The following is a 26,651-nucleotide window of genomic DNA, read 5'->3' on the forward strand; positions in this document are numbered from 1 at the left end:
GTAGGCCTACTCTGTCAATCTTTCGAGTTTACTTCTTGAGTCGCTAATCTCTTTTCCATGTCAAGGATCACATAGGCTACATGCGGTTACTTTTTGAGACTCAACTCACGTACCAATCTGAAAACTGCCTCGTTCTTTCCTTGCAGTCTTCTGGTTTCTTCTGCAGGTGGTTATATAGTGCCTTTCTGATCATTTGATCAGCTATTCTCTCGAGGAGCTTTTTGGTATCTTGGCTGTTGTGGTCGGAGTCTAATTAAGTCGCTTTCGCATATGATGATCTTATCTGTGAGTCATAGCTTTTCATTGTTATTTTTTTATTTTCCGAGAATGTCATTTGCTGTCGTGATGATGGTCGATGTGGTATCTTCAGATAAGGTTTTTTGCCGTTAGCACACATCAAGGGAGATTGATTAGCCAGTATCTTTCAAAATCGTTTCCCTGACAAAAGTCGAGCAATCCCGCCCCCTGACATTGACTTTCCCACATTAGATCAGGTCGACCGTCATTATCATAACCGACTACAGCGTTGAAGACCCCCAAAAAACAATCAGTAAGTACTTTTTTGGGCTTTGGTCAAATAATGCTTTGCTAAGCCTAAACGAAACATCACAATAATCTAGTTTTTAGTTATTTTGTGGTCCGTCTTGAAAGCATCAAGGAGTCGGTCCATTTCAAACTTTTTTAGAAAAGCCCTCATTAATTATAAATTATCTAAAAGGGCTGGAAAAATAATCAGTATTTTTAGCAGAGACTTATCATCAAGAAGCTCATTAAAAACAATGGGGTACTTGAGATACATTCTGTGGGCTTAGGGTCAGGTGAGAAGTCAGTTGACCCTCTGCTGAGTAGAAAAGCCATATATTACTTTGAAATAATCCTAAATGACTCAACATAATTAATTATGTTTAAGAAGGTATGGTATATGACTGTTAAAATGATCATTGCCAGGGAATAAGCAACTGTTTTCCAGGTCCAGCAACCATTTTGTCAGTTGTAAGACGTTTCTTGTTGTTTTTGTTTTGTTTTTTTCTTAGAGAAGGCAGACTTGCCATGATACTTGGAACTGCGGTGACTACTATGAATGAACACTACACAGATTAAGATAACAAATTACATGTTGGATAATTATTTAGAACTCTTGACAAAATATTTTTTTAGTGCCTCTAAAGCTCTACCCCTATGAGATATGCTATTTTTCAAATCTTTACTCATCTCAGCGTATGTTTGCTCATACCCTAGTGGTTGAAAACATGGATCCCATCCAAAATTTCGAGGACCTCTCGGAGATACAATAGTGCCATCTGTCATCCCTTTGAAAAGCAGAACATCATCTTTTGGATCCCCAGTATGAAATGCAAACGTACACAGGGCATATCCAGACTTGTCTTCCCATCCTTCCAGCATCCTATGTAAACCTTCAGGCCCAAGTTTTGATAGAAACCACTTAATGTATGGACCTAAAACAATAAGGCTTAAAATATCATCAAGATGTTAAAGTTTTTTTTCAATAATCAGAGCAAAATATATGCAAAAGTGAAATTCAATTAAAACAACATTTTCATTGCTGTAAAAACAATGGTAAGATTTCTAAATCTTCTCCTAGATTAAAAGTATACGACAGGCTCATATTAAAATGGGTCACAGATAAAAGCTTTATATTGGCTAAATTACCACTGATGTAATTGGAATAAGCCGGACCAGATCAAGACATTGTGGCACTCCTAGGTTTGTGACATTTTAGGACGCAGATCATTTTTATCGGGAGGTCAAAGTAATTGTGTTAGATCCCCGAAATTGAGGCGACTTATCTAATGTAGGACTTCATATTGTGGTCTGTAGTCTCAGTTCAAAATAAGAGGCTGGAATTATTACAGGTTTTTTTGTTGAATTATCAGATCTCAGTACTATAAGTAGAAGTTTTATATCAAGTTCAGTAACATATGCAATTGCGCAAGATTTTAAAATAGCCTACTCGTTTTTGAAAAAAAAAAAAACAGTAAGGTCCTTCTAGCTTAGGACTGCAGTCAGCTTGGGCACAGGACATAAGAACTCCCACAGCACAATAGATTTCACCGTTAAAAATTTTGAAATTTTGATCACTCTACTTGTATATAAAGTTCTCAGAATTTTATTTCTTTGTGATTTTATCCAAATTAGGAGCTTCTGTTTTAACAAAGAAAGTAAAAAGCATCATTCAATCTAAGCCATACAAAAAAAGATTCACACATAAAACGAATGTAACCCCTATGAATGTATGAAGAAAAACCAAAACAAACGAAAGGAAACTGTCATACACGGGAGTAGCGCCAAAAACTGATGAATTGTAGATTGACAGTTTAATATAAATTGACATTCATACCTGAAACCCTTAGGATTTATTAAAGCTATAAAAGAGAAAATGTTTAAAATGTATTTTGTTTTCGGTAAGGCGTAAATGGAATTTTGGTCTGTATTGAGGAGGCATCTAAAAAGGAGAAAGAAGACCTGTTGCCCTCTGAGCTCTTTTTAACATGTCCTAGAGGTTTCACCTTAATACCATTAGCCTTTTTAGAGAGACGTGATCGAAGATGCCCACCCTTTTCTAATAACAAAAGCTATATATATATAAACAATGGGCAACTTGTATGCTTGCAGCCCTTACCCCATGGGCTGTTGGGGCTTTTGTTATCCCTGGAGGCATCTTTATATGACCTTTTGACCATTTGGAACAAAATGGCTATCTCAAAATTCTGATAATCTGACATGTTTCATTTGGGGGGAGGCAGCTAAAAGGGCAAGGGGGACGCTGGTTGCCACCAATCACTTTTGACTGTCAAAAAGCATACTGTAAATTTCAATTTCAAATAGAGTAAGGCCTTTCCAAAATTAGATCTAAACAGGTACCCAGAGAAATATGGGGAAGGTAAACATAAAGGGAGTACAAAAGGACAGGGAGGCTGGCTCCTACCCCTCATTGCACTTCCTAGTAGAAGGACAATGAGACAGAGATCAGCACCGCCAGAAGGGACTGTAAGGTCAAATGCTGTATTCTTTTTTTTAATACCTCATTACTCTTTACTTAGGTTTTTTTTTACATGCTATACTAGGATTTTATCTGTATGACCTGCCCTCACAACTTACATTAAAATACCAACAAGTTTCCAATATCACCAAACCAAACAATCAAAACTTACTATCAGAATTACGACTAGTTAAAGATATTTAATAGACTACTGACCTGGCAAACCTTCTAAAGCATTGAAACATAAACATGTATCTTCAACTATGACTGCAGATTGAATAATTTTTGAAGCTTCTAAGCATTTTGCTTTGCATATGTCATCAGTTTCTCCTTGGAATTCAGGTAAATCTATACTTTTATTAACGACCTAAAAGACAAAAAAGGGAATTGAAACATATATTGACATTATGTCTTGCTTGAATATTCAAGCTCAAACTGCAACATGAATAGTCAAAATTACTAGTCAGCTTAGTATTCAGGGACCAGTTGATCAACAGTAAAAATTTAGGCTTATGTACCTCATGGAGCATATATTTTCCAATGATTCCAAAAAATTGCTCAATATTTTTTCGTATATCTAGGCATGGACATATGTTCAGGATATCTTTAACAAAAAAAAAAAAAAAAAAAAAAAAAAAAAAAAAAAAACTTGCCAACAAAGTAAATAGTAACAAGTTAATAATATACTATAATTAAGTACTTGACTAATTCAATTTTAAGGTCATATATCTACCTACTGGCATAGCTAAATGCAGCTGTCATCAAGATTGCCATGTAATTTTTTAAGTTGTCATCACCCAGAGCTTCTAAGCAAAGCCAATTTCATTCAATCATAGCAAGAAACTATAGGAACTTGATTTAATTTTTGTTAAAGCAACCATTAAGGGATTAAAATCATTTAGATTTTAAAGACACCTACCAGCTTTAGCAGGTGTTTGGCCTCGTCATATCGTTTGTGCAAAGGCCTCGTCATATCGTTTGTGCAAATGCCAAATCCTAAGAGTGTTGTTCATATTTATGGTCTCTTAGATTTTCAGGCCTCATTTGCTGTGATGACTGCAACTCCTTAGTTATGACAGCCTCTACTCTGATTCCTTAAAAAAAAAAGTTGACTTTCAACAATGACTTTGCAATCTCTGACATACAACTCATTGGCACTGCAATCTTTTGATATGTCAACTGTGATGAAAAGTTAGTAGAAATTAAAATTCAGGTACATAAGCATGAGGACTTCAAGTTACAATGATGTCTGAATAAATAACACTTTCCGGAGACAAATTTTCTGATGCTCAAATAATTTGTACTGTTTGGATTTTATTTTTACACCTATAGATTTGAAAAATACTGACTTTTCTGGTCTGTTCATTGAGAACTACATTTTTTTTTTTTTTTAACAACAAATTTGCCCCCTTCAAGATTTTGAAAAAATATTTTGCTCCCCTCCAAAATTATTGTTAATTATGTGATTTGAACAGATTTTGTGACTTGAACATTTAATATCATAATTGATGTCTGTAAACACAGGCTGGTCACAGCTCAAGTATTACTTGAGGTGATGCTTCCCTAAGAAAAACTAAATTTAAAATTCAAAATGACCACATAGTGAAACAACAATTATTAACAATAATTTTATATAAACTTAATTTTTGCAGCATATATTCAGGAAAATCCTGTGAGTAGGACTAATGCTACTAATTCTTGAAATTTTTGGTTCTGAAAATCCTGTCTACCACTAATGCTACTAATTCTTGTTGTAATAAACATTGGGTATATAGGTAAGATACCCAGTTAGACAGCTAATTATCACTAAAACAATTAAATCACTGTAAAACCTCTTAATCATATTCTTTACCATGTGCAATCATAAAATAGTCTAATATCTTCATTTTTTCCACGGACGTAGCTATTATTATTCAACTTAGAAAGTAGAATAATAGAGTTTAAAACATACTGATAGAAAACAGTGGAGCCTAATCATGGAAAAACATCTAAAGCTTGAAATTAATTTTCAAAAATGCTTTTTCTTTGAACAGAGAATCTTTAAGTTAGAAAAACATATCCACATAGAGAATGAATCTATCATGGACAGATTTAAAATAAGACAAGTGTTGTGAAACATAATAATGGTATTTAAATAACCTGGGGTCGTGGAGTAACTTTTGTCTAAAATCAAATGTTGAAAAAGAAGAAGATTTCAAAGATTATATCTGACAATCCTAACTAGTCAGCTAGAAACACAGAAGTCAGCTTGAAACAATTCAGACAAGAGCCTGCAAAATAATTCTTGGATCAAATTACAAAAATTACGAAGAAAGCTTGAGCGAACTCAGGCTCCCAACCCTGGATGAAAGGAGGCACGAAACGTTGATGAAGTTTGGAGCTGACATCCTGAAGTCCCCAACGCACCAAGACATCCTGCCTCAGTTTACTTCAATGGCTCACGCACACAAGACAAGGCTGGCAACTTTTAAAGAAGGAAAAGAACTGTTAGCCTACAAACTCAACGACAAGATTTTTAAACTCCTTCGTTCCATACTACGTGAAGCACTACAACGACAATATCCTCAAATCGAAGTGATAGCTCATCATGTGTGTTCTTTATGTTGCGTCTTTTTGCGTTTTTCTCCTTTTTTTTTGTTCGACGATACCCATGTTATTGCATTGTGATAAAGGGAAAGAATAAAGATTATTATTATTTAATCTATTCCTAACTATTGGCCAGTCAAAACTACCAAACACTATATACATAATGTCCATGATTAGGAGCCTGTTGTCTGCATACAAGAAACATACATTTTAATCAGATACTTTGTTCAACAAGAGCTAAGAGCTCAGATGGCACTTGTGACGAGGCAAGAAGAGCTAAGAGCCTAGAGATCATATGGTATGAGCTCTAGCAAAATTCTATGAATCAATAGATTGATTTAAAAGGAAAATAAGAGGCTTAATGCCGGTCAGGATTTAAAATAAGAGCTCTGAGTCACGATGTCCTTTTAAATATCAAAATTCATTAAGATCCGATCCCCCACTATGTATGTTATAAATACCTAATTTTTTCTAATTTTTCCTCTCCCTTTAGCCCCCTAGATGGTCAAATCTTGGAAAACGACTTTACCAAGTCAATTTGTGCAGCTCCCTGACACGCCCACCAATTTCCATCGTCCTAGCACGTCCAGAAGCACCAAATTCGCCAAATCAATGAACCCCTCCCCCCAACTCCCCCAAAGAGAGCGAATCCAGTACGGTTCCGTCAATCACGTATCAAGGACATTTGCTTATTCTCTCCACCAAACTTCATCCCGATTCCTCCACTCCAAGTGTTTTCCAATATTTCCCACTCCAACTCCCCCCAATGTCGAAAGATATGGTCGGCATTTGAAATAAGAGCTCTGAGACATGAATTCCTTCTAAATATCAAATTTCATTAAGATCCGATCACCTATTCGTAAAATAAAAATGCCCCAATTTTCACGTTTTCCAAGAATTCCGGTTTCTCCCTCCAACTCCCCCCAATGTCACAGGATCTGGTCGGAGTCTAAAATTGGAGCTTTAAAGCCCAAAACTCTTCTAAATACCAAATTTCATTAAGATCTGGTCACCCTTCCGTAAATTACAAATACCTCAATTTTCAAAATTACCCCCCTCCCAACTCCACCAAAGTGAACAGATCCGATCCAGTTTATGTCAATCATGTTTCTTAGACAGGTTTTTATTTTTCCCATCCAGTTTCATCTTGATCTCACCGTTTTAAGTATTTTCTAAAATTTCCGGTTCCCCCCAACTGCCCCCCCCCCAAATTACGCTGGATCCGGTTGAGATTTAAATAAGAGATCTGAGTCACGAGGTCCTTCTAAATATGAAGTTTCATGAAGATCGGATCACTCCTTCATAAGTTAAAAATACGTCATTTTTTCTAATTTTTGAGAATTACCCCCCCCCCAATAGAGCGGATCCAATCCAATTATGTAAATCATGTATCTAAGGCTTCTGCTTATTTTTTCCGCCAAGTGTCATCCCGATCCCTCCAATCTAAGCGTTTTCCATGATTTTAGGTTCCCCCACCCCAAACTCCCCCCAATGTCACCAGATCCGGTCGGGACTTAAAATAAGAGCTTTGAGACACAATATCCTTCGAAATATCAAAGTTCATTGAGATCTGATCACCTGTTCGTAAGTTAAAAATACCTCATTTTTTCTAATTTTTCGGAATTACCCACCCCCCCACTACCCCAAAGAGAGCGGATCCGTTCCGGTTATATCAATCATTTATCTAAGATTTGTTCTTATTTTTCCCACCAGGTTTCATCCCGATCCCTCATTAACCCCCCCCCCCCAACTACCCCAAAGAGAGCCGACCCGTTCTGGTTATGTCAATCATGTATCTAGGACTTGTGCTTATTTTTCCCACCAAGTTTCATCCCAACCCCTCCACTCTATGTGTTTTCCAAGATTTTAGGTTTCCCCCTCCCAACTCCACCCCCCAATGTCACCAGATCCGGTCGGGATTTAAAATAAAAGCTCTGAGACACGATATCCTTCAAAAAACCAAATTTCATTAAGATCTGATCAACTGTTGGTAAGTTAAAAATACTTCAATTTTTCTATTTTTTCCAAATTAACAGCCCCCCCCCCCAGATGGTCAAATCGGGAAAATGACTATTTCTAATTTAATCTGGTCTGGTCCCTAATACGCCTGCCAAATTTCATCTTCCTAGCTTACCTGGAAGTGCCTAAAGTATCAAAACCAGGACCGACAGACCGACAGAATTTGTGATTGCTATATGTCACTTGGTTAATACCAAGTGCCATAAAAACGCTATAACCTGATTTATTAAATTTATGTTTTTAGGATTTTATTTCAGCATCTTCGACCATCAGGAAGAGAAGATACATAGTCAGAAAAACAACCATGATATTTACAAATAGCATAAAATAAGGAATCTAATAGTAGGAAACTACTTTTATTTGTTTATTTTGTTTTTTTCCAAAAGTGGCTGACCACCAAATATATACCTAAATATAGCCTACCATTAAGCTCCCAATAGGATGTTCTTTCCAATCATAATAGGCCTGAATAGGCCATCACAAATAAATTTTGCCTGCCAACCCAAGTGCTGTGAAAACATAAGGGATGATTATATTAGTAATTTTCTTCTGTGTTTTATTTTTGTCATGTAAAAATCTTAGCTCTCTTCTAAAATAAATATTACAATGACATAATCATAGCACAAATTAATTCTTCATTCAAAATGGGCTGATGTAATAAATTATTTGCTAGCATGCTATTTCTAGCAAACAATTTTTTGTACACTAGTTGAGCTCTTCTTTGAAAAAAAATCCATAAAATTGCTTTTGGGTAAAATTGTTATTTGTATAAAATGTTAATGTTAGATACCAAGTGACATTTTCTTCTTGAAAATAGTTAAGCTACATAAATAAAACTTCTAAAACTAGACCTGAAGCTGAAATTAGGGTAACATTGAAGACCTGGGAACAATTGTATATTCAAAAGTAGCTGAGTCTAGTGAACCAGCTTTGGGGAATGGATCTAAAGCCTCAGCAACAAGAAGAGGTTCTTAAGACAGGAGTAAAATTTGTATTGTAGCCAAACTTCACTCCTCATCTAATGTATACTGTCTAATCCTAACTATTAGCCAGTCTAAACTACTAAACCCTATTTACACAATGTCCATGACTAGAACCCTGTTGTCTCAGTACAGGAAAGACACTTTTAAATCAGGATATCTGTCACAGATTAGGCACTGGCCAAGCAGCAGCACTAGTATATGTTGTTAAAATGTTTATTTCTGTAAATTTGAAAAGTTGAAACAGGAGCAGATCCCAGATTTCAGAGGAGAAAAGCTTGTTTACACTACAACTTTTACTCATGTTTTAAGAATATCTTTTTCTTGTTGAAGATGAATCCATCTGTTTCTGAGTGTTTTATTAACATAAAATGAAGTTTATTAAATTTCAGAACCCTTTGGAGAGGGAAGGGTTATAATTAAATGCTTCAAAAGTGTTTCCCAAAACATATTTAAACTCTAGATCCATTCCTCAAAAACTGGTTCACTAAACTCAGCTACTTTTGAATATACAAGTAGACAGTCCCAGCTCTACATTTTTACCTTTATTTTTGACTTTAGGTCTGGCTCTAGAAGTTTTATTTACATAGCTTAACAGCTTTCAAGAATGAAATGCCATTTGGTATCTAATGTTAACATTTTATAAAAACAGCAATTTTACCCAAAAGCAAATTTACCAGAAAAAAAGCTCAACTAGCGTACAAAAAGACAGTTTGCTAGCAATACCATAGCCTACTAAAAAATGTCATTACATCAGCACATTTTGAATGAAGAATTAACTGGTGCTATGATTTTGCTATTGTAATGTTTATTTTGTAAGAGAGCTAAGATTTTTACATGACAGAAATTAGACAGGGAAGAAAATTACTGATATAATCATCCCTTCTGTTGTAATAGCACTAGAGTTGGCAGGCAAAATTTGATTTTGATAGCCCTGGTTAGGGTTATTATGCTTGAATGGAGCATTGAATTGGGAGCTGAATAGCATATTTAGGTATATATTTGGTGGTTGGTCACTTTTAAAGAAAACATAAAAGGCAATTAAAAGTAGTTTCCTACTGTTAGATTCCTTATTTTATGTTGTTTCTAAATATCATGGTTGTTTTTCTGATTATGTATCCAATCCTCCTGATGGTCCAAGATACTGAAATTAAATCATATAAATCATAAAAATAATTCTTTACTTTAAATTTTGCAGTGGGTTTCTATTAATCAGGTTCTCATGTTTTTTGTTTTTTTTTTATTCCCTTTTTAAAACCACTTCAATAAAGAATCTATGATGTACAATGGCATCAAATCAATAGATACATGTATATTATTAGGACTTGGGACAATGGATTGCAGGTGGGGGGGGGGGGGGGGGGGGGGGGGTCAGGTAAGCAACATGTTCAAAAGCTGTCAGTAGCAAACTTGACAAAATTTCTAAAACTACCAACACCTTAGCAGCAAATACTTATGTTTGATAGTATTGCTTTGAGCAAAATTATCTTTACACATAAAATTTGCATAACAGCCACAAATATAAATTAATATAGCTTGCTGCTAGAAATATCAATAGTTTTTTGAATTAAAATTGTAAACCAATTCAGTGTCAAGTCATGTACTAGCCATAAATATCATACACCATGATTTTAAATGTACCATTTTATCAAAAAGTACTAAATCATATTTACTCTAGTACTACTTGTGGAGTATAGTATTAAAAGTCTGAAGTATAATGTATATAGTATACTGTTTATGCTTTATGGGGAGAGGTGTACAGTCTAATATTTGGGCTATATGTAGAATCAAATCAATGCATACCTAACTGCATGGTTTGTATGCACTGATCACCATAACTATAAAAAGCACCACTTTATTTTTCTAGGAGAACAATACTGATTGGCAGATTAGTAGTTTTTAAGGAGAGAGACATTTTTAAAGGAATTCCCAAAATGCACTAGGATAGTTGAAGCACTGGCACTTTCTGACAAACTTCACTATACCATGAAAAATGCCAAGTAGCATGGGAACTAACCTACCCTACTTTTTCCAGCTCCGGAGGGTTACAATGTCAGAAAAACAACTATGATATTTAAAAAATATCAACAAATAATGGATCTATTGGTAGGCTACTGGTAAAAATAGCCTAAATACATATGTATAATTGGTAATTGTTTAATTTTGTCACAAGCTGTCTAAAGTGGAAACTATGCTGCAAAGCAGCATAGTTTCTATACAATACCGCTTAGAAATGCTAATTCTAGAAGCATATCCATTTCTGGTTGGCCCTCCTCCTCCTTGGGGCAAACTAAAAATGCATAAAGTGGGCAGGGTTTTGAAGCCAAGGGAAACGTTGGGGTTGTACAATTTGAATGAAATCATATTTTAAATACTAATTCCAGTTATCACTGGTAATTTCTTTATAGTAGGAAGTCAAAAGGTGATTAAACAAGAGCTAAGAGCTCATATGGTAGTTGTGCCAAGGTTGGAAGAGTCAAGAGCCAAGAGCTCATATGGCATGAGCTCTAGCAAAATTCAAAGGATCAATAAATTAATTTAAAAGGGAAATCAGAGGCTTAATGCTGGTCGGGATTTTAAATAGGAGATCTGAGACACATCCTTCTAAATATCAAAATTCATTAAGATCTGATCACTTGCAAGTAACAAATGCCTCATTTTTTTGATTTTTCTCTCCCTTCAGCCCCCCAGATGGTCAAATCAGGGAAAAGAACCTTATCAAGTCAATTTATGCAGGTCCTCAACATCCCTACCAATTTCCATTGTCCTAGCATGTCCAGAAGCACCAAACTTGCTAAATCACTGGACCCCTCTAACTCCCCCAAAAGAGAGTGGATCCAGTCCAGATACATCAATCCTGTATCTACAACATTTGCTTATTCTTCCCACCAAGTTTCATCCCTGTCTCTCCACTCAGAGCATTTTTTAAGATTTCCAGTTTCCCCTCAACTCCCCCCAATGTCAAGGGTACTGGTCAAGATCTAAAATAAGATCTTTGAGACATAAGTTCCTTCTATATATCAAATTCCATTAAGATCTGGTCACCTGTTCTTAGGTTGAAAATACCTCAATTTTTCTAATTCTTCCAAATTAACAACCCCTCCAACTCCCCCAAAGAGAGAGGATTCAGTTAGGTTGTGTCACACATGTATCTAGGACTTTTGCTTATTCTTCCCAAACCAAGTTTCATCCTGATCTCTCTGCTCTAAGCATTTTCCAAGATTTCCAGTACCCTCCCTCCCTCCCAATGACACTGGATCTGGTTTTGATTTAAAAAGAGAGGTCTGAGTTACAAGGTCCTTTTAAATATGAAATTTCATTAAGATCCGATCACTCCTTTGTAAGCTTAAAATACCTCATTTTTCAGAATTAACCCTCCCCCCAATTCTCCCAGAGAGAGCGGATCCATTCCAGTTATGTCAATCACATATTTAGGACTTGAGCTAATTTTTCCCACCAAGTGTCATACCAATCCCTCCACTCTAAGCATTTTCCATGTTTTTAGGTTTCCCCCTCCAACTCCCCCCAATATCACCAGACCCAATCGAGATTTAAAAAAAGAGCTTTGAGATGCAATAACCTTCTAAATATCAAATTTCATTGAGATCTGATCACCCATTTGTAAGTTAAAAAATTTTAAAAAATTGTATTTTTCCAAATTAATTGCCCCCCACACCCCCGCCCCCAGATGGTCAAATTCGGGAAACAACTATTTCTAATTTATTTTGGTCTGGTCCCTGATATGTCTGTCAAATTTCAGTGTCCTAGCTGAAATGGAAGTGCCTAAACTAGCAAAATCAGGACCAATAGACAGACAGACCAACCAAATCTGTGATTGCTATATGTCACTAGGTAAATACCAAGAACCATAAAAACTCATGCATCCATTAATGTTAACATTCAAGATTGTTCACTTTCAAGTTTAAACTAGCCTGCTGTTTCTGAACAAAACAAATCTCCAATTTTGCTTACAGGTAACATTACCTATAGAGCAAAGTGTATTAGTCCATGAGCACTATTGCCTGCATGGACTAATACACTTTGCTCTACAGGTAATGTTACCTGTAAGCAAGCCCACTTTACACTTTTTTAGTTTGCCCCATGGAGGAGGAGGGTCAATCAGAAACAGATGTGCTTCTAGAATTAACATTTCCAAGTGCTAATGTATGGAAACTATGCTGCTTTGCAGCATAGTTTCCAGTTTGGACAGCTTGTGATGAAACTAAACAATTACTACATAATTTAGCTAGGAAAAAAGTTAAAACATCACTTGATGCCTTTCCAAATTTAGTGACAGCTTCAGGGGTGAATGCCATTTTGAGCTGGTAAAACTGGTGCAAACAGTATTACTGGCTTTCACATAAAGTGAATATACCAATCGATGCCTTTTTTAATGCTGTTTACAAATATAATAATTGCTTCTACTGCAAATTCAGATTTAAGCACTTTTTGACCTCTTAAAAATGACCTATTACAAATCTGTAATAGTTTAGAAATAAATTTGGGCTATATATTTGCACATCAGGGGGGGGGGTAAAGCATAGCATAGATTAAATATGTAAACTAACCATTGCTGTATTTTTTTATGTGTTTGTGCTGTTGCACTGGTGATTTCTCTTCTCATTAAAATTCAATGTTCACAAACACATTAAAAAAAAAGCAATGGTTTATGCTATGCTTTACCCCCACCCCCCTGATTTGAAAATATATAGCCCAAATTTGTTTCTAAACTATTACAGATTTGTAATGACCCCATATATAGGTCATTTTTAAGAGGTCAAGAGGCCAAAAAGTGCTTAAATCTGAATTTGCAGTAGAAACAATTATTATATTTGTAAAGTGCATAAAAAAGGCATTGAGTGGTATATTCACATTATATGAAAGCCAGTAATACTGTTTGCACCAGTTTTACCTTTGAGCCTTTTATGAAGCCCCAAAAAGTAGCTTAAAACTTATCTATAATTTTAGGTCAATGTTCCTATTACCTGAGCAATTGTTTTGGGTAATGAAACTATTGTTAATAGATGCATTTTGACTTTTTAAACATTTTTTCTCTCTTGCAAAACTACCACAGTCTCACCATTATGGAGGTATTATATATTTGCACATTAGGGTGGGGGGTAAAGCATAGCATATGTTAAATAAAGCAACTGTTAGTTTACATATTTAATATATGCTATGCTTTACCCCCACCCCCCTAATGTGCAAATATATCGCCCAAATTTGTTTCTAAACTATTACAGATTTGCAATTTTAAATATCCAATCAATTAAAATGGAAATAATTGCAATTCTATATGTGTAAATACAAGAATATTTGGGCTGGAATAGCTCCATAATGATGAGTTTGTGGTAGTTTTGCAAGAGAGAAAAGATGTTCAAAAAGTCAAAATGTGTCTATTAACAATAGTTTCATGACCCAAAACGATTGTTCAGGTAATAGGGACATTGACCTGATTTTAGACTATGTAAAGTTAAAACATCATTAAAAAAACTATTTAGACAAAAAAAATGCATTTCAAACAAGGCCTTAAGCAATTCTCTAGGATGTTTCAGCATCATGTTAGCAACAAAGGAAAAAAAACAGAACAAAAAAACAATAGGCCAACTTCCCTTGTTGTTTAAGGTTGGGGATGTCTTCCATTTAAACTTTTAACTGGTGACAATACACAATTGGAGCTGTAGAGAAGCAAACACTATAAAACTCAGGAAACAGCTTCAAGAATCCTAAAATATTTGCTTATATCGTTCTGTTAAGTGCTTCCCATTACTTTAACCCCAATACCTCTAATGTGCAAGTATATAGACCATCTTTTTCTGTTTCTTGATTGTTCACCTCAAGAGTATTACGCTAGCTTTGGCCTACCACATTTTCAAGCTTCTTAAAAGTGGCTAATAGGCTACTTAACTGGTAAGGAAATTCATGTCCAAGTATTGCTAGAAATTCCTCAAGTTTCTTAGCATTACCAGTTGCAAAACATATAGGCTTTGCTTTCCATGACATGTTTAAAAAAAAAACTCTCCCCGTGTTCTTTAGCTTGTGCGATTACTTATCTGACTAACTAATCCTACTAATCCAAGCGTTTTATGAGACGAAGATGACGTCAGAGGTACCCGGACCCCTCGAACGCTCAGGATGACTTGTCCGTGGGCTTGCACTTTCTAACCCCGAAAAGAAAAGATTATTGAGGACAAGTGACGTCAATGATCACATATTTTTTTAAATGGTTGAACGTGTGAAATCGTTAAGTCTAGAGAAAAGACAAGGAAACTGTAAATAGTGGAAATAATCTTAGCTTTTCTGTAACCTGTAAGTAATCTTATGCATATTCTTTAGGGTTTTTGTTGTTCTTGGCCCGTCTTGCATATGTTAAGCTTCATAAGAAGTCAGAAGAAAAGTTTTTTGATTATTAAAAAGGTTGGTTCTTAGGAAGGCAGCTATCACATTGGCGAGTTAGTCAAATATTACTATGTAAAACAGGCCTAGTTTCTAAACCATCCTATAATTTTTAGTTGAAAAAAATTTAGAATGTTTAGGCCAATACCTATATTTATTGGGATTGCTTTTTAAACTGGATTTTTAAGGTAAAGTAGGGGTAAAATTTTACTTTAGCTACTTTTGGCTATCTCTGAAAGACGTTAGGCTAGGAAAATGAAACTTTCAGGGATGTGTCTACAGTAGTCCCCAAAGCTGCGCCAAAAGTTGGCAGTGCGCCACCAAATGTCACTCAACAGGCTGCTGCTGAAAACATGTCGGCATGCTGCCGTGAGGTTTGGCAGCAGTGGTCCGCTGATGAATAACTACCGCCAATGTTTATTTAGTCCTATATAGCTTCTCCAAGTGAGTACAGCTGTAAGTACAGACATTCTATTGTCTTTGCCATCTGTGGGCAATTTTCAGCAATTTTACTCAAGCTACATTGAGCTTTGAAGAGGAAGATGAAATACAAAAAGTGGAGATCAGGACAACTTTTTTAACTACAGAGAGAAAGACAACAAACTTCTGTCACTGAAGCTTAAATGTAAACAGCAGAGTTTTGGGTTAAATGACAGAATGATTATCCAAAATGCAGATACCACTAATTATCTAATTCGCTAAGTTGTTAACTTTGGTCACAGTAAATGCATAATTATGAAAATGGCATAGTACAAAGCCAACAAATGTTCAAACAAGCATACTGTATCATTACTATATGGTACATTTCCATTTCTTGGTAAAGAGGCTGTGCAATGCAGTCTAGCATGTAAAGTATCACTTGTACAAAAATCCATGAATTTCAGGCATAGTACCCCAATCTGTAGGCATGGTCCTCATACCTTGGGGTACTATGCCCTGCAGCAAGGGCAGGTTAAAGCACCAAAATGATTTAATTTTAGTATGTAACATGTAAATTTGCTTTCAAACAGATTGTTAGGGGGGTTGTATGGGTAAAATTATAGAAAACCATATAACTGGCTTTCATAAAAAGTGAATATACCACTTGATGGCATTTTTTATGCTCTTTACATAAATAATTGCTTCTACCACAAATTCAGATTTGAGCACTTTTTTAGCTCTTAAATATGGCAAACTTTCAAAAAATTGTGACAATTTCTTATAAATGGCTTACCAATAAAGCAAACATACCACTTGATGCCTTTTTTTATGTTCTTTACAGATATAATAATCACGTTTACCACAAATTCGAATTTAAGCACTTTTTAAGTGCTTAAATTAAAAATGACAAATTTTCAATTGAAGTATGAGTTATCCTTCATTTCCGACAAAATGATACTATGTTTTCTCCACACCACTTTTGACAAAATAATACTACATTTTTTCAGTGCTAAAATTATTTATAATAAGGCTAGGTTAGGTTAAAAAGTGCTTAAATCTGAATTTGTAGTAGGAGTGATTATTATGTTTGTAAAGAGCATAAAAAAAGGCATTGAGTGGTACATTCACTTTATACAAAAGCTAGTTATATAGTTTGCTATAAATTTACCATAGCATGCCCATGCATTAGGGAATGCCTGGGCTTTGGAGCACCATTGCTGGAAAAATTTAGGATTTGTGAATGGCAGGGTAGTATAGCTTTAAAATATACTGTTAGTAAGAGTAAACCTATGCACAAAAGCACAAAAGTCAATGTCAATTCTTACAAACACTTACTACCTGGCTGTTTCAAATGAAAGATTATCTCAAAATAGTTGTATGAAGTTGTTTGTAAAAGGAACATGCTGATATGACTATAACTGACTATAGCAAGGTTGGGTGCTACTGGAATAAGGTGAGGACAGTGGCATCCCAAGCAGGGGGGGGGGTGCTACACCCCACCCACCCCAAGAAGGACTGTTGGTAAAAAATCTGGTAAAGTTTGATAATTTCACTAGAACTTGAGGATTTTTGGGGAATCTATGAGATTATTTCTCAAGGAATCTACCAGAATTTTGCTTAGGTAAAGCATCAACCAATTCTGGTAAAACTTTGAAAAATTGCAGTAAAATCTCAAAAAATTCCAGTAAAATTGTGAAGCTGCATCCCCCACCCCAATCAGGAAGGTGTCAAGACGCCCCTGGGTGGGGATGCTACTAAATACTACTGCACAAGTAGCAGAGTGTGAGGCACATCAAAGTAAATTATTCTGTACTATTGCATTATCAAGACATGCAAGTTTTCCATAAAATTACTATTCAACTATGCAGGCTATAAAGTTTTCATTGGGTTTGCAGGGGCATCTCAGAGTTCTTGTACTAGGCTGACGTTTAATTTTCTTGTTTAACCAGGCTTCTTGTAGTTAAAGTTACTGAAAAGTGCCTTAAAAATTGCGAAAACGCCAAAAAATCGGCGGCGCACCGCCAATAGTGCTTCAGTGGCGCGCCGCCAAAAAATTTCTCAGCACACTGCTGCCGACATAGTCTCTCTGCCGCCGCCGAATTTTTATTCGGTGCGGCTTCGGGGACTAGTCTACAGGCTAAAGTATGTCCCAGGAAGGTATCTTGAAGTACCTACTTCTACTTCTTTTCCCTCTAGAGGGTCCTAAATTCTTGGGTGCCTTATTTTTTGGTTATCAGTTTCTTTTTCTCTGGCCTTAGTTCTGAAAAGATAATTCCTGTTGATTGAGCAGAACTTGTTTCTGCCATAACACTGTTTTTTTCTGATTTTAGAAAAAATCTTTTATGCCATCTCATTATAGGTCAAATATATGGCTTATTTTATTTATTCTCCATGAATTTTTGTTTTATTTGATTTCACATCTGACACGTTTTAATGTTGTTTTTTTTAGATGACATAGGACACCATTAAAGTTTTGCATTTGCTTTGCTAAAAATTGTCTTAAGAAGTGCCAAGTTTAGAGAGTTATGTTAATATTCTTCTTGCTGATCATTATAATTGTTTTTAAAATTCCTTCTGTTTAAAGCATTTTAGAGAGATCCTGAGCCAGCCATGGGTATATTGTTGTCACAAATGATTTTTCTCAAATGGGCTGGTGGAAAACAAATAGAACATATAATTTCTCGTTTTTATTATTTCAAGACCAGAATATCACAAAACTAAGCATTCATATTGCTGATTGTATCTTAAGTAAATACAATCCCTGATGGAGTTTTGTTGATACCTGTCTTAAAATTTATTTGTCTTAATAAAATACATATTTTTTGTGGGACAGCAGTGAAAAATGGGAGCAACTATGACTTGAGTTGTTTTTTTTCAGTATTTTCTTTTTTCCAAATAATTTTTGTTCTCTGGTGACATTTGTGTTCCTTCCTAAGTGGCTGGCACTTTAGGTTGACAATCTTTTATCCAAAGGGCACAGGTTTAATTCCTGGCATTAGCAGTTTATTTGGTTTGGGACAAAGGTCAGTGATGTGACTTGGTAAGTTCAACCAGAATTGGCCCAAACTTAACAGGTTACCTAGAGAAATCTGGGGTCAGTTAGCAGGAAGGACATTCAAAAGCATAGGATGACTGGCCCCTAGCTTCCTATTGCACTTCCTGGCTAAAGGACCACCTGGTCCTTTACTGGGCTTCTGACTTAGCCATAGAAGCTTTCTATTAAACCCATTAAATATAAGTACAAAGGAAGAAATGCCAGTAAGATGGTCCTTCCTTTTCAATGAATTGTTGATGTACAGACAAGAGTGTGGGTCATAAGAGGTGGCTGGTGAATGTTTTGCAAGGTTTAAAAACTTAGGGCAATTGCTCAGGTTGGCAACTGAGCACAAAAGTAAAATTTCGTTAATGGTTTTTCTTTGTTAATGTTATATTTATGTAATGTCAAGCATTTTAAAGTTAATCTTCATTGTTTTGTTTTAATTGCCATGGCCCTAGGACTTTAGTATTTAAACCTACTTATTTCCTCTATTTTCTTTTAAACAGAGAGGAGTTCTATGTTTTGTAGCTTCAATAAATTTATATGCAATTTTGAGACCAGGGTTATAAAGTAGGTCAAAACTTGCAAATGGAACTATGGTATGACTAATTAATTTGTAAGAAATGTATATCAACTTAAAGATTAAAAAAAATCATGTAGACAACAAACAAGACAAATAAATAGAAGTATCCCTTTACAACCATTTAATGAAGTGTAAAAATGTAGATTATCCAACAGATTCAATTATGAATCTGTTTTCTTTAAACATACTGAAGGGGCAAACCTCCAAGCTATGACAAATTCAATCTCACTTTTGGTTTCTTTCCTTTTCAATGGTAACTTTCTTTGGACTTTTTTTCAACCAAGTAAAAACAGTAGGGACAGGATCAGGTATAAGTGACCTTCCACTTAGCCTACATACCCGGGGGGAAATCATGCAGCTATACTAATAATTGGTAAATTTTTTTTGTTCATATTTTTTATTTACAAATAAAGTGAACATACCCCTTGATGCATTTTTTATTTTCTTTACAAACATAATAAGGGCTTCAATTGCAAGTTTTTGAGCTCTTGAAAATGAGCAAAATATACCCAAATAGTTTTGGGTACAAAAAAGCTTAAAACATGTATCTTAAACTTACTGTTTCATTGTTAATCCATGTTTTAAATGTTGTATAATCTATGAGCACTGATTTTCCACAATTAAGTTGGATTAATAAATTTAATAGTATTATGCTGTTTTTCTTCTTCTTTGATGCCAAATTTTCAATCAAAGTATGTGTTTTTGGTCATGTTTGACAAAATAATGTATGTTTTTCACTGCCAAAATGTGTTAGGTTAAGTAAGGTCAAAAAGTGCTTAAACTTGAACTAGCATTATAAGCAATTATTATATTTGTAAAGAACATAGAAAAAGGCATCAAGTGGTATATTCACTTTATTTGTAAGTCAGAATATGAACAACAAAAAATTTACCCCTAACATGCCTAATTTGCAAATATATAGCCCAAATTATATATTTGTAATGTCTTCTACCACCTTTTACTTGTTTTTCCAGGTCTTGTTTTGCCACAGTTGCTTCAATTAACAGGTACTAGGGTTGAGGGATAGATTTGCAGAATCAATAGAAAATATGTAATTTCAGCTATAGATTTCCATGGGGCTAAATTAGAGCAGGGTCATTCCATGTCAAGTCAACCAGGTCATGTAACCCACCTCTTTAGATCTTGATGAAACTTGGCACACTTGTTGCATTTGCTATCCTATTGATAAATACCAAATTTTATTTCTCTATCTATTATAGTTTTTTTTCTACAATTTTTTTAATTTTCTTAATTTAACGTGATTTTAAGCCTTGGATTTTGCATCTTGCAATGTAACTTGTAGCTTAAAAAATTAATATCTTGAAAACTATTTGAGATATCACCATGAAACTTTGCATAATATTTAATTAATATATTTAAAATAAAGAAAAAATACATTCACTAAGCTATCTCAACTCCAAAAAATAATAAAAATATTATAATCAGAATTTTTTTTTATTTGTAAACCATTGTTGGCATTTACTAAAATTGAAATATCTCAGGTCTCAGACCTGGTAGAGTGTTCATATTTTTTTTACATACTCCTAGATACCTAGGCTAACAGATAAAAAAAAAGATATATGGCTTTTTCACATGTTTAGTTAATATTCCAAAAAGTGGAATATTATTAAGAAATTATAAATTTGCGGTTTACTTACATTTAATAAATGTGAAATAAAATAAAAACTGAAGTCTAAGAATCAATATCCTTTACAGCAATTATTAGTCCTGCTTGTTAAATTTTTTTTCACTTCATCCAACACTCTTCTGTTTTTTTTATACACTCTTTTTTGAAGTAGTATATTCTGCCAGTGCTACTTGATTGCGGTGCATCAACTGTACTGATAATGTGCTCCAAAGGTATTATGCACAAATCTCCTCTTTGAGGCCAGTAAAAGCTGGGAGCAGGTCCTGGAGGGTGAAGAAAAAGAATTTCAGCATCTTCTTCTTCATGAAACACAGTTTTAACGAGTCCAAAGTACCACTTTCCATCGTAGTTTGCTGCCACATAATTGTTTAAAGATGGTGGAATGCCGACCCAATTCGTAGCAGAATCAAAAGAAAACATTAGAGTAGGATTAGGACTATCAGTAGTCCTCCTTATTTCAATTTAATTTGTATTTAATGGTTTTAAATAATGGAAACTTCTACTACTGGTAACAGTCTTAATGGTTAAAAATCGTGACGCTAACTCCAATCTGAAAGCTTCAGCATTTTTTTTTGTTAATAAAGTGAAAGTTTATTTTTTCAATGTTGACTTTACAGAAGTCATAAACTGCAGTTGCTGTCTTGATTTGATTTTCATCTGAAAGTTGAAGGCTGGCTTTTCGCAAAATTCTCTTAATAGTTCCTCCCAAGCCATCACATATTGATTTCCCGTGGCTTGTTGCAAACAATGAATGTTCCGCTTTCATTCCAAAGTCTTCATGATGGTTTGTTAGGTTTTTGAAACTATTTCTATTTTTGTATTGACCAGCACAGCCGTCAGTGAAATAATGAACTTGCTTTATTTCAGGATGATTTTCTTTCAGCCATTTCGAAATTTCTTTTTGTACGTAGTTCACAAAAGAAGTGTCATGTTGTAAATCATCAATTATGAAACAATGGTTGGAAATTATAACTTTATCGTCCTTTTTCAAGTATAGTCCAACTGGATGAATTGTGCATCCACCTCTGTTCCAGTGATAACTTTGAATTTCATTTTGAATGGTGTAAGAATAATTTTCACTGAAATCCATTACTATAATTGCTGTATTCAAAGGCGGATCTTCTTTCAGTTTTTTAAAGTTTTAGACTGTGATTTTGTAATATATGGATGTGGGATTAGGTTTTCTACAGATTTGCTCAGTAAAGAAATAAAGCCTTCAACGCTGATTGATTGCTTAACCATTTCTGTCCTGTCAGTATTAACCCATTGGCTTATAATTATTTCTTCCTCTCATAATCTTCGCTCAATTTTGCAGTTAAGCATTCAATCAGTGCATCATCAGACGGACAGTTGTCACAATGGCGTAGCATACACTCACTGTTTTCAACATTACAAACCAACATCTTGATCAAATCTTTGTAACTTTCTTCAATTTTTACAGGATCTAGTAACAATTTCACATTCTGGTGTATGCTGCATACACATACTGTATGGGTACCTGCTGACCCAGCAAGGATACACCACTTTGGTCTTATACTGCAAAATTTCGAGAATCCTATTTTCAAGTCGGGGCATTCCCATTTAAAACAAGAGTAAAGCTCTCTCAAATTACTGAGAATAAGTCTTTTTTGCCTATAAATATTTTTTTTAATGCTCACTTTATCTTTTGCTCCAGGTAAAACTCTTGAATTCTCATCACATTGGTAAAAGTCTGTGACAAGTTAAACTGTGTTTTCGGAGTGTGTTACCTTTTTTAGGGTCAGGGATAGCTAGGATACCTTTCTCTCGTTTAAGTTTTATTGCTTGTTTTACCATATATTTGGTCACCTGAAATTCTGTAGCAACTTTTTTCTGGCTCCAAGATTCTGGTACCAAAGTCAGAATCTGGACTTTTTGGGATCTCCCAACAGACATAAGTTTTTCTTTTAAAAGACCCACGAGCCTATCAAAATCTTCTGTTTTTTGATAAAATTTCTTGTGTCTTCTTTTTCATCTTCTGATATTTCGATGTCATAATCTAGAGCTTTTTTTCTTTACTTCTTTTGTTACTTTTTCAACTTTTCTTTTGTAATACAATCCCTTACTATGTGATGGCAAATTATGTAGTTTAATTGGAGTTAAGCCCAAATCATCTAAGGCTGCATTTGTTTGTGAAAGGGAGACATTTCTAGATTCAAATGAATCTAATTCAATCATTAGTTTGTCATCAGATTCATTTTCAGTGATTTTAGTTTTTTCTTCACAGAAGTTTCTACATGAAGGGCATATCATTTGTCCAGGTTTAATAAAAATATTTTTTTCACACAATTGTTTTGAAAAACCTAAAGATACATTTCTTAGTGACTTTTTTATTGGCTTTTTGTGTTTTTTTAATGGATCTATGCATACTGTTTGATATTTTTCAAACACATTCAGAAAGTAGTAGCTGTGATGGGAACAAACATTTTTAAATTCAATTAAATCGATTCCAGATCTAAGTTGAATTAATTCTTTTTCTTCCTTGGTTAATTCTGATACAGATTGTAATTTTTTGGAAGGTGTATAAGTTGTCTGAAAACAGTCTGATTGTTTAAATAGTCCAATGCTACAAGCTTGAGGATTTGTCATTTTGATTTCCACTTCCCCATTTTAAAGTCCAAGAAGAAAAATAGGTACAACCTGTAACTAGCCTACTCACTTAGTTTTACACAATCACAGAGAAAATTGACTCTTGTTGATTTCCAAAATTAAAAGGTGCATCTTTACTTTAAAACTAAATAGTTTTATTAAAAACATTTAATGGAAATCACATAGTTATATACTGTAACTGTTATGGTTCGCTTTTCATTTTTAAATAAAATTAAAAATCAAAATCGCTGCACAAGAAGTTTGCGCTATAGGTCTTCACTCACTCAAAGCAAGATTTAAACTGAGGCAGTGTTCAGTGGTTAGCTGTAGAGGTAGGAGCATGAACCAACATGAAAGGATCCTGTTTAGACAAGATAGATGAGTCATACAGGTTGTGTAAATATTAGTGTTTATAATGTCTCTTATAAATTTTTGTCATGTCTTAGTTCTGACCCCTTTGTAAACTTTGAAAGTAGGTTAGATACATAATTAAATTCTGTGAAATTCCCACTTCCTAAATGACTACATTAATATTATAAATTCTGAGTATTTGCAGTAACTGACAGATCAAACTAGGTCAGTTCCTGTCACATGCTTTGATGTTTATTTCCTTGATTTAGTGAACATAACCCACCGTTTTAGAGTGCTTTATTCAGTTCTTTTTCTGGTTCTGGTCCACAAAAGTGGGCGTGGGTTCAAATTGGGAGAGTTAAGGGCTGACATGGTGGAAAGGAGTTCCACACATGGGATATATGCTGACAGGTCGGAAAAGAGATCTGTACCTGAGAAAATAGTAGATAATAAAAGAATTGAATAATTTTTGAAAAAGATCGAATAATAATGTGAAAAAGCCATACATCTTTTTTGTTTATCTGTTAGCCTATGTATCTAGAAGTTTGTAAAAAAAATATGAACACTCTACCAGGTCTGAGACCTGAGATATTGCGATTTTAGTAAATCCCAACAATGGTTTACAAATAAAAAAAAAAAATTCTGATTATAATATTTTTATTATTTTTTGGAGTTGAGATAGGTTTGTGAAAGTATTTTTTCTTAATTTTAAATATATTAATTAAATATTATGCAAAGTTTCATGGTGATATCTCAAATAGTTTTCAAGATATTAATTTTTTAAGCTACAAGTTACATTGCAAGATGCAAAATCCAGGGCCTAAAATCACGTTAAATTAAAGAATTTGTAGGAAAAAACTATAAGAGATAGAGAAATAAAATTTGGTATTTATCAATAGGATAGCAAATGCAGTAATTGTGCAAGTTTCATCAAAATCTAAAGAGGTGGGTTTCAAATTAATTATTTACTGGGTGATTTGACATGGAATGACCCAGCAGGGCTGTATGTAGATGTGTTAGCTATGATTATTATGTAAATTACAAAGAAACATGTTTTTTAACAGGTTTTCTTCTATAGGTCTACAGGTCCTTCTCTTGGCTTATACCACATCAAGCATTATATAACCAGAGAAGAATAAGTAGCAATATATATATATATATATATATATATATATATATATATATATATATATATATATATATATATATATATATATATGTATACATAAGCACATGTTATTAACAATGACTTCTCTAGTTCTTAACTATGACCTGAAATGAGTAACAAAAAAAGTAAAATTGAGTGTAAATGACAATCAGGAACTGGATACTGGCTCAAGGGGGCCAAAAACAGGGCTATACAATTGTATTAGGCTACCCAGCTTTGAAATAATTGCTGAAGGTGTATTTGCCTGTAAAGTTAGAAACAGGCCGCAAGCCACAGCCTCTTCCTTGTCAGAACTTCACATAGCATTAAAGCAATAATATAGGCTATTTTACACGTGAAAAAATGTTGTTATTCTCGTAGTTATTCGTGCCGTTTCAAGTGACACGTGGCCAGATAAGTATTTGTTGTTACCTTTTAGGGGTTGAATCTTGAGAAGTGGAAATCTCATTGGATAAGTAAAAGAACACGGGGTCTATAGCAGTGTTACTACTGGTGATGATGAAATAGAAACTAGGCGAGCCCAAAAACTAAGTAGATTGGAAGTAGAAATGGTTTCAAATATAGTTAGAAAATAAGTAGTTTATGTATTTGTTGTTGGAAGAATTTGAATAGGAAATTAGACGTTCCTTTTGCTTTTTTAGATGAATGACTTTAATTATAAACTGACACAGAATAGAAACGGATAAAATCAGATAAAATACTGGCTAGCTAAGCCAAATGTGATTGGACCAAAAAAAAAATTCAAACGCTTCTGGCTATAAAGGCAGAATAACTCAGTTCAAAACACTGCTTCACATTTCAAATCTAAAGGGGAAACATCTGCTTAAGCATTTTGAAGCAGACGCATTAGATTTATCCCTCTCCAAAAGCTTTTCAAGCAAACCATCAGTGACTATGTGGATGTGCCTGCTTTTTTGTATTAGTCCACCCTTCGCCTGAAGAGTGTTCCAAAGGGTTACACTGGCTAGCCGATTGCACTTTTCAGTCTTGATCAACGTTAAGAGACTAAAGACTCATTCTATTACGACATTTGAAAATTGCAAATGGAAGAGAAATTTGACTAGTTTCAAAGTGTTTTCAAACTTTTTACATCCAGTAGGTGTTTTACACTTACGACATATTTCCAGAATAAAACTAGCTGAACACTTTCACATTCCGTGCCATCTGGAGGGAGGGCAAACTGAAACCAGTTTTCAGCACTCCCTTTCAATGCTTGCTTTGTTCCACAGAGGAAGTCCAAGGGATGTGAAAAAAGGTTACAAGGTTTTAGCTACTCTTGGAAGAGCGAAGACGGGTTCACAAGCTCAAAAAACTTGTATGTTTCAACTTCAAATAGGAATTATTTTGTGAATTTATGTTACTGTTCGTTGTAGAATTTCCTGGCCATATTCTTAATTTTTTGCTGTTTTCAGCGAATTGGATATTAGACATCAAATCCAAAAGGCGGCTTTGGCATTCAGACCAAGATACATTTGGACAAGCTTAAGGTAATTGTCATCGTTGACCATATCTACATCCTCGATATTTTTTGGTTCCGAAGGTAGGAAGCAGCAAGGAAATACATACAGATTGAAAAAATACAAAAGCCGATCAAGTTCTGTAAGTCAATGTCTTCCTTTTCTAGTGCTTACAAACATTGGCTTAGCTTGTAAAATACCCTATTTGCAGTATAGTGTGGGCAAGATAATATATCAAGCATATCAACTTTCGTCTCTAAGCCACCATTAGCAAAAGTGATGGAAATCGCTATCGCTTGCTGTTTATCAGCAGACAGTAAAGGACGGGCTACGGCTCATATTAACCAAAAATTAAAAACGCGTTTAAAAAAAAAACTTTTTAGCGAGAAAAAATTGCC

The 26,651-nt window shown here is 34.5% G+C and overlaps 1 protein-coding gene across 1 annotated transcript; it reads right to left on the bottom strand.

The window, feature by feature from the left end:
• Positions 1-1,097: 1,097 nt before the first annotated feature.
• Positions 1,098-14,592, bottom strand: LOC136033731 (inosine triphosphate pyrophosphatase-like). Its single transcript, XM_065714624.1, has 3 exons — positions 14,494-14,592; positions 3,218-3,368; positions 1,098-1,457 (listed from the first exon to the last, which is right to left on the bottom strand). The coding sequence occupies exons 1-3, from the start codon at positions 14,587-14,589 to the stop codon at positions 1,126-1,128; spliced, it is 579 nt and encodes a 192-aa protein (XP_065570696.1). The 5' UTR covers positions 14,590-14,592; the 3' UTR covers positions 1,098-1,125.
• Between the last annotated feature and the right edge of the window lie 12,059 nt (positions 14,593-26,651).

The sequence above is a fragment of the Artemia franciscana genome, chromosome 12 (assembly GCF_032884065.1).
Source record: "Artemia franciscana chromosome 12, ASM3288406v1, whole genome shotgun sequence".
Classification (NCBI taxonomy): domain Eukaryota; kingdom Metazoa; phylum Arthropoda; class Branchiopoda; order Anostraca; family Artemiidae; genus Artemia; species Artemia franciscana.

Coding starts and splice junctions, on each gene's coding strand:
- LOC136033731 (XM_065714624.1), bottom strand. CDS start 14,589: ATGTCATGGAAAGCAAAGCCTATATGTTTTGCAACTGGTAATGCTAAG. Junction 3,369..14,493: donor GACATGAATTTCCTTACCAG/TTAAGTAGCCTA, acceptor TTTGTCTTTTAG/GTCGTTAATAAAAGTATAGA. Junction 1,458..3,217: donor TGCTTTAGAAGGTTTGCCAG/GTCAGTAGTCTA, acceptor TTATTGTTTTAG/GTCCATACATTAAGTGGTTT.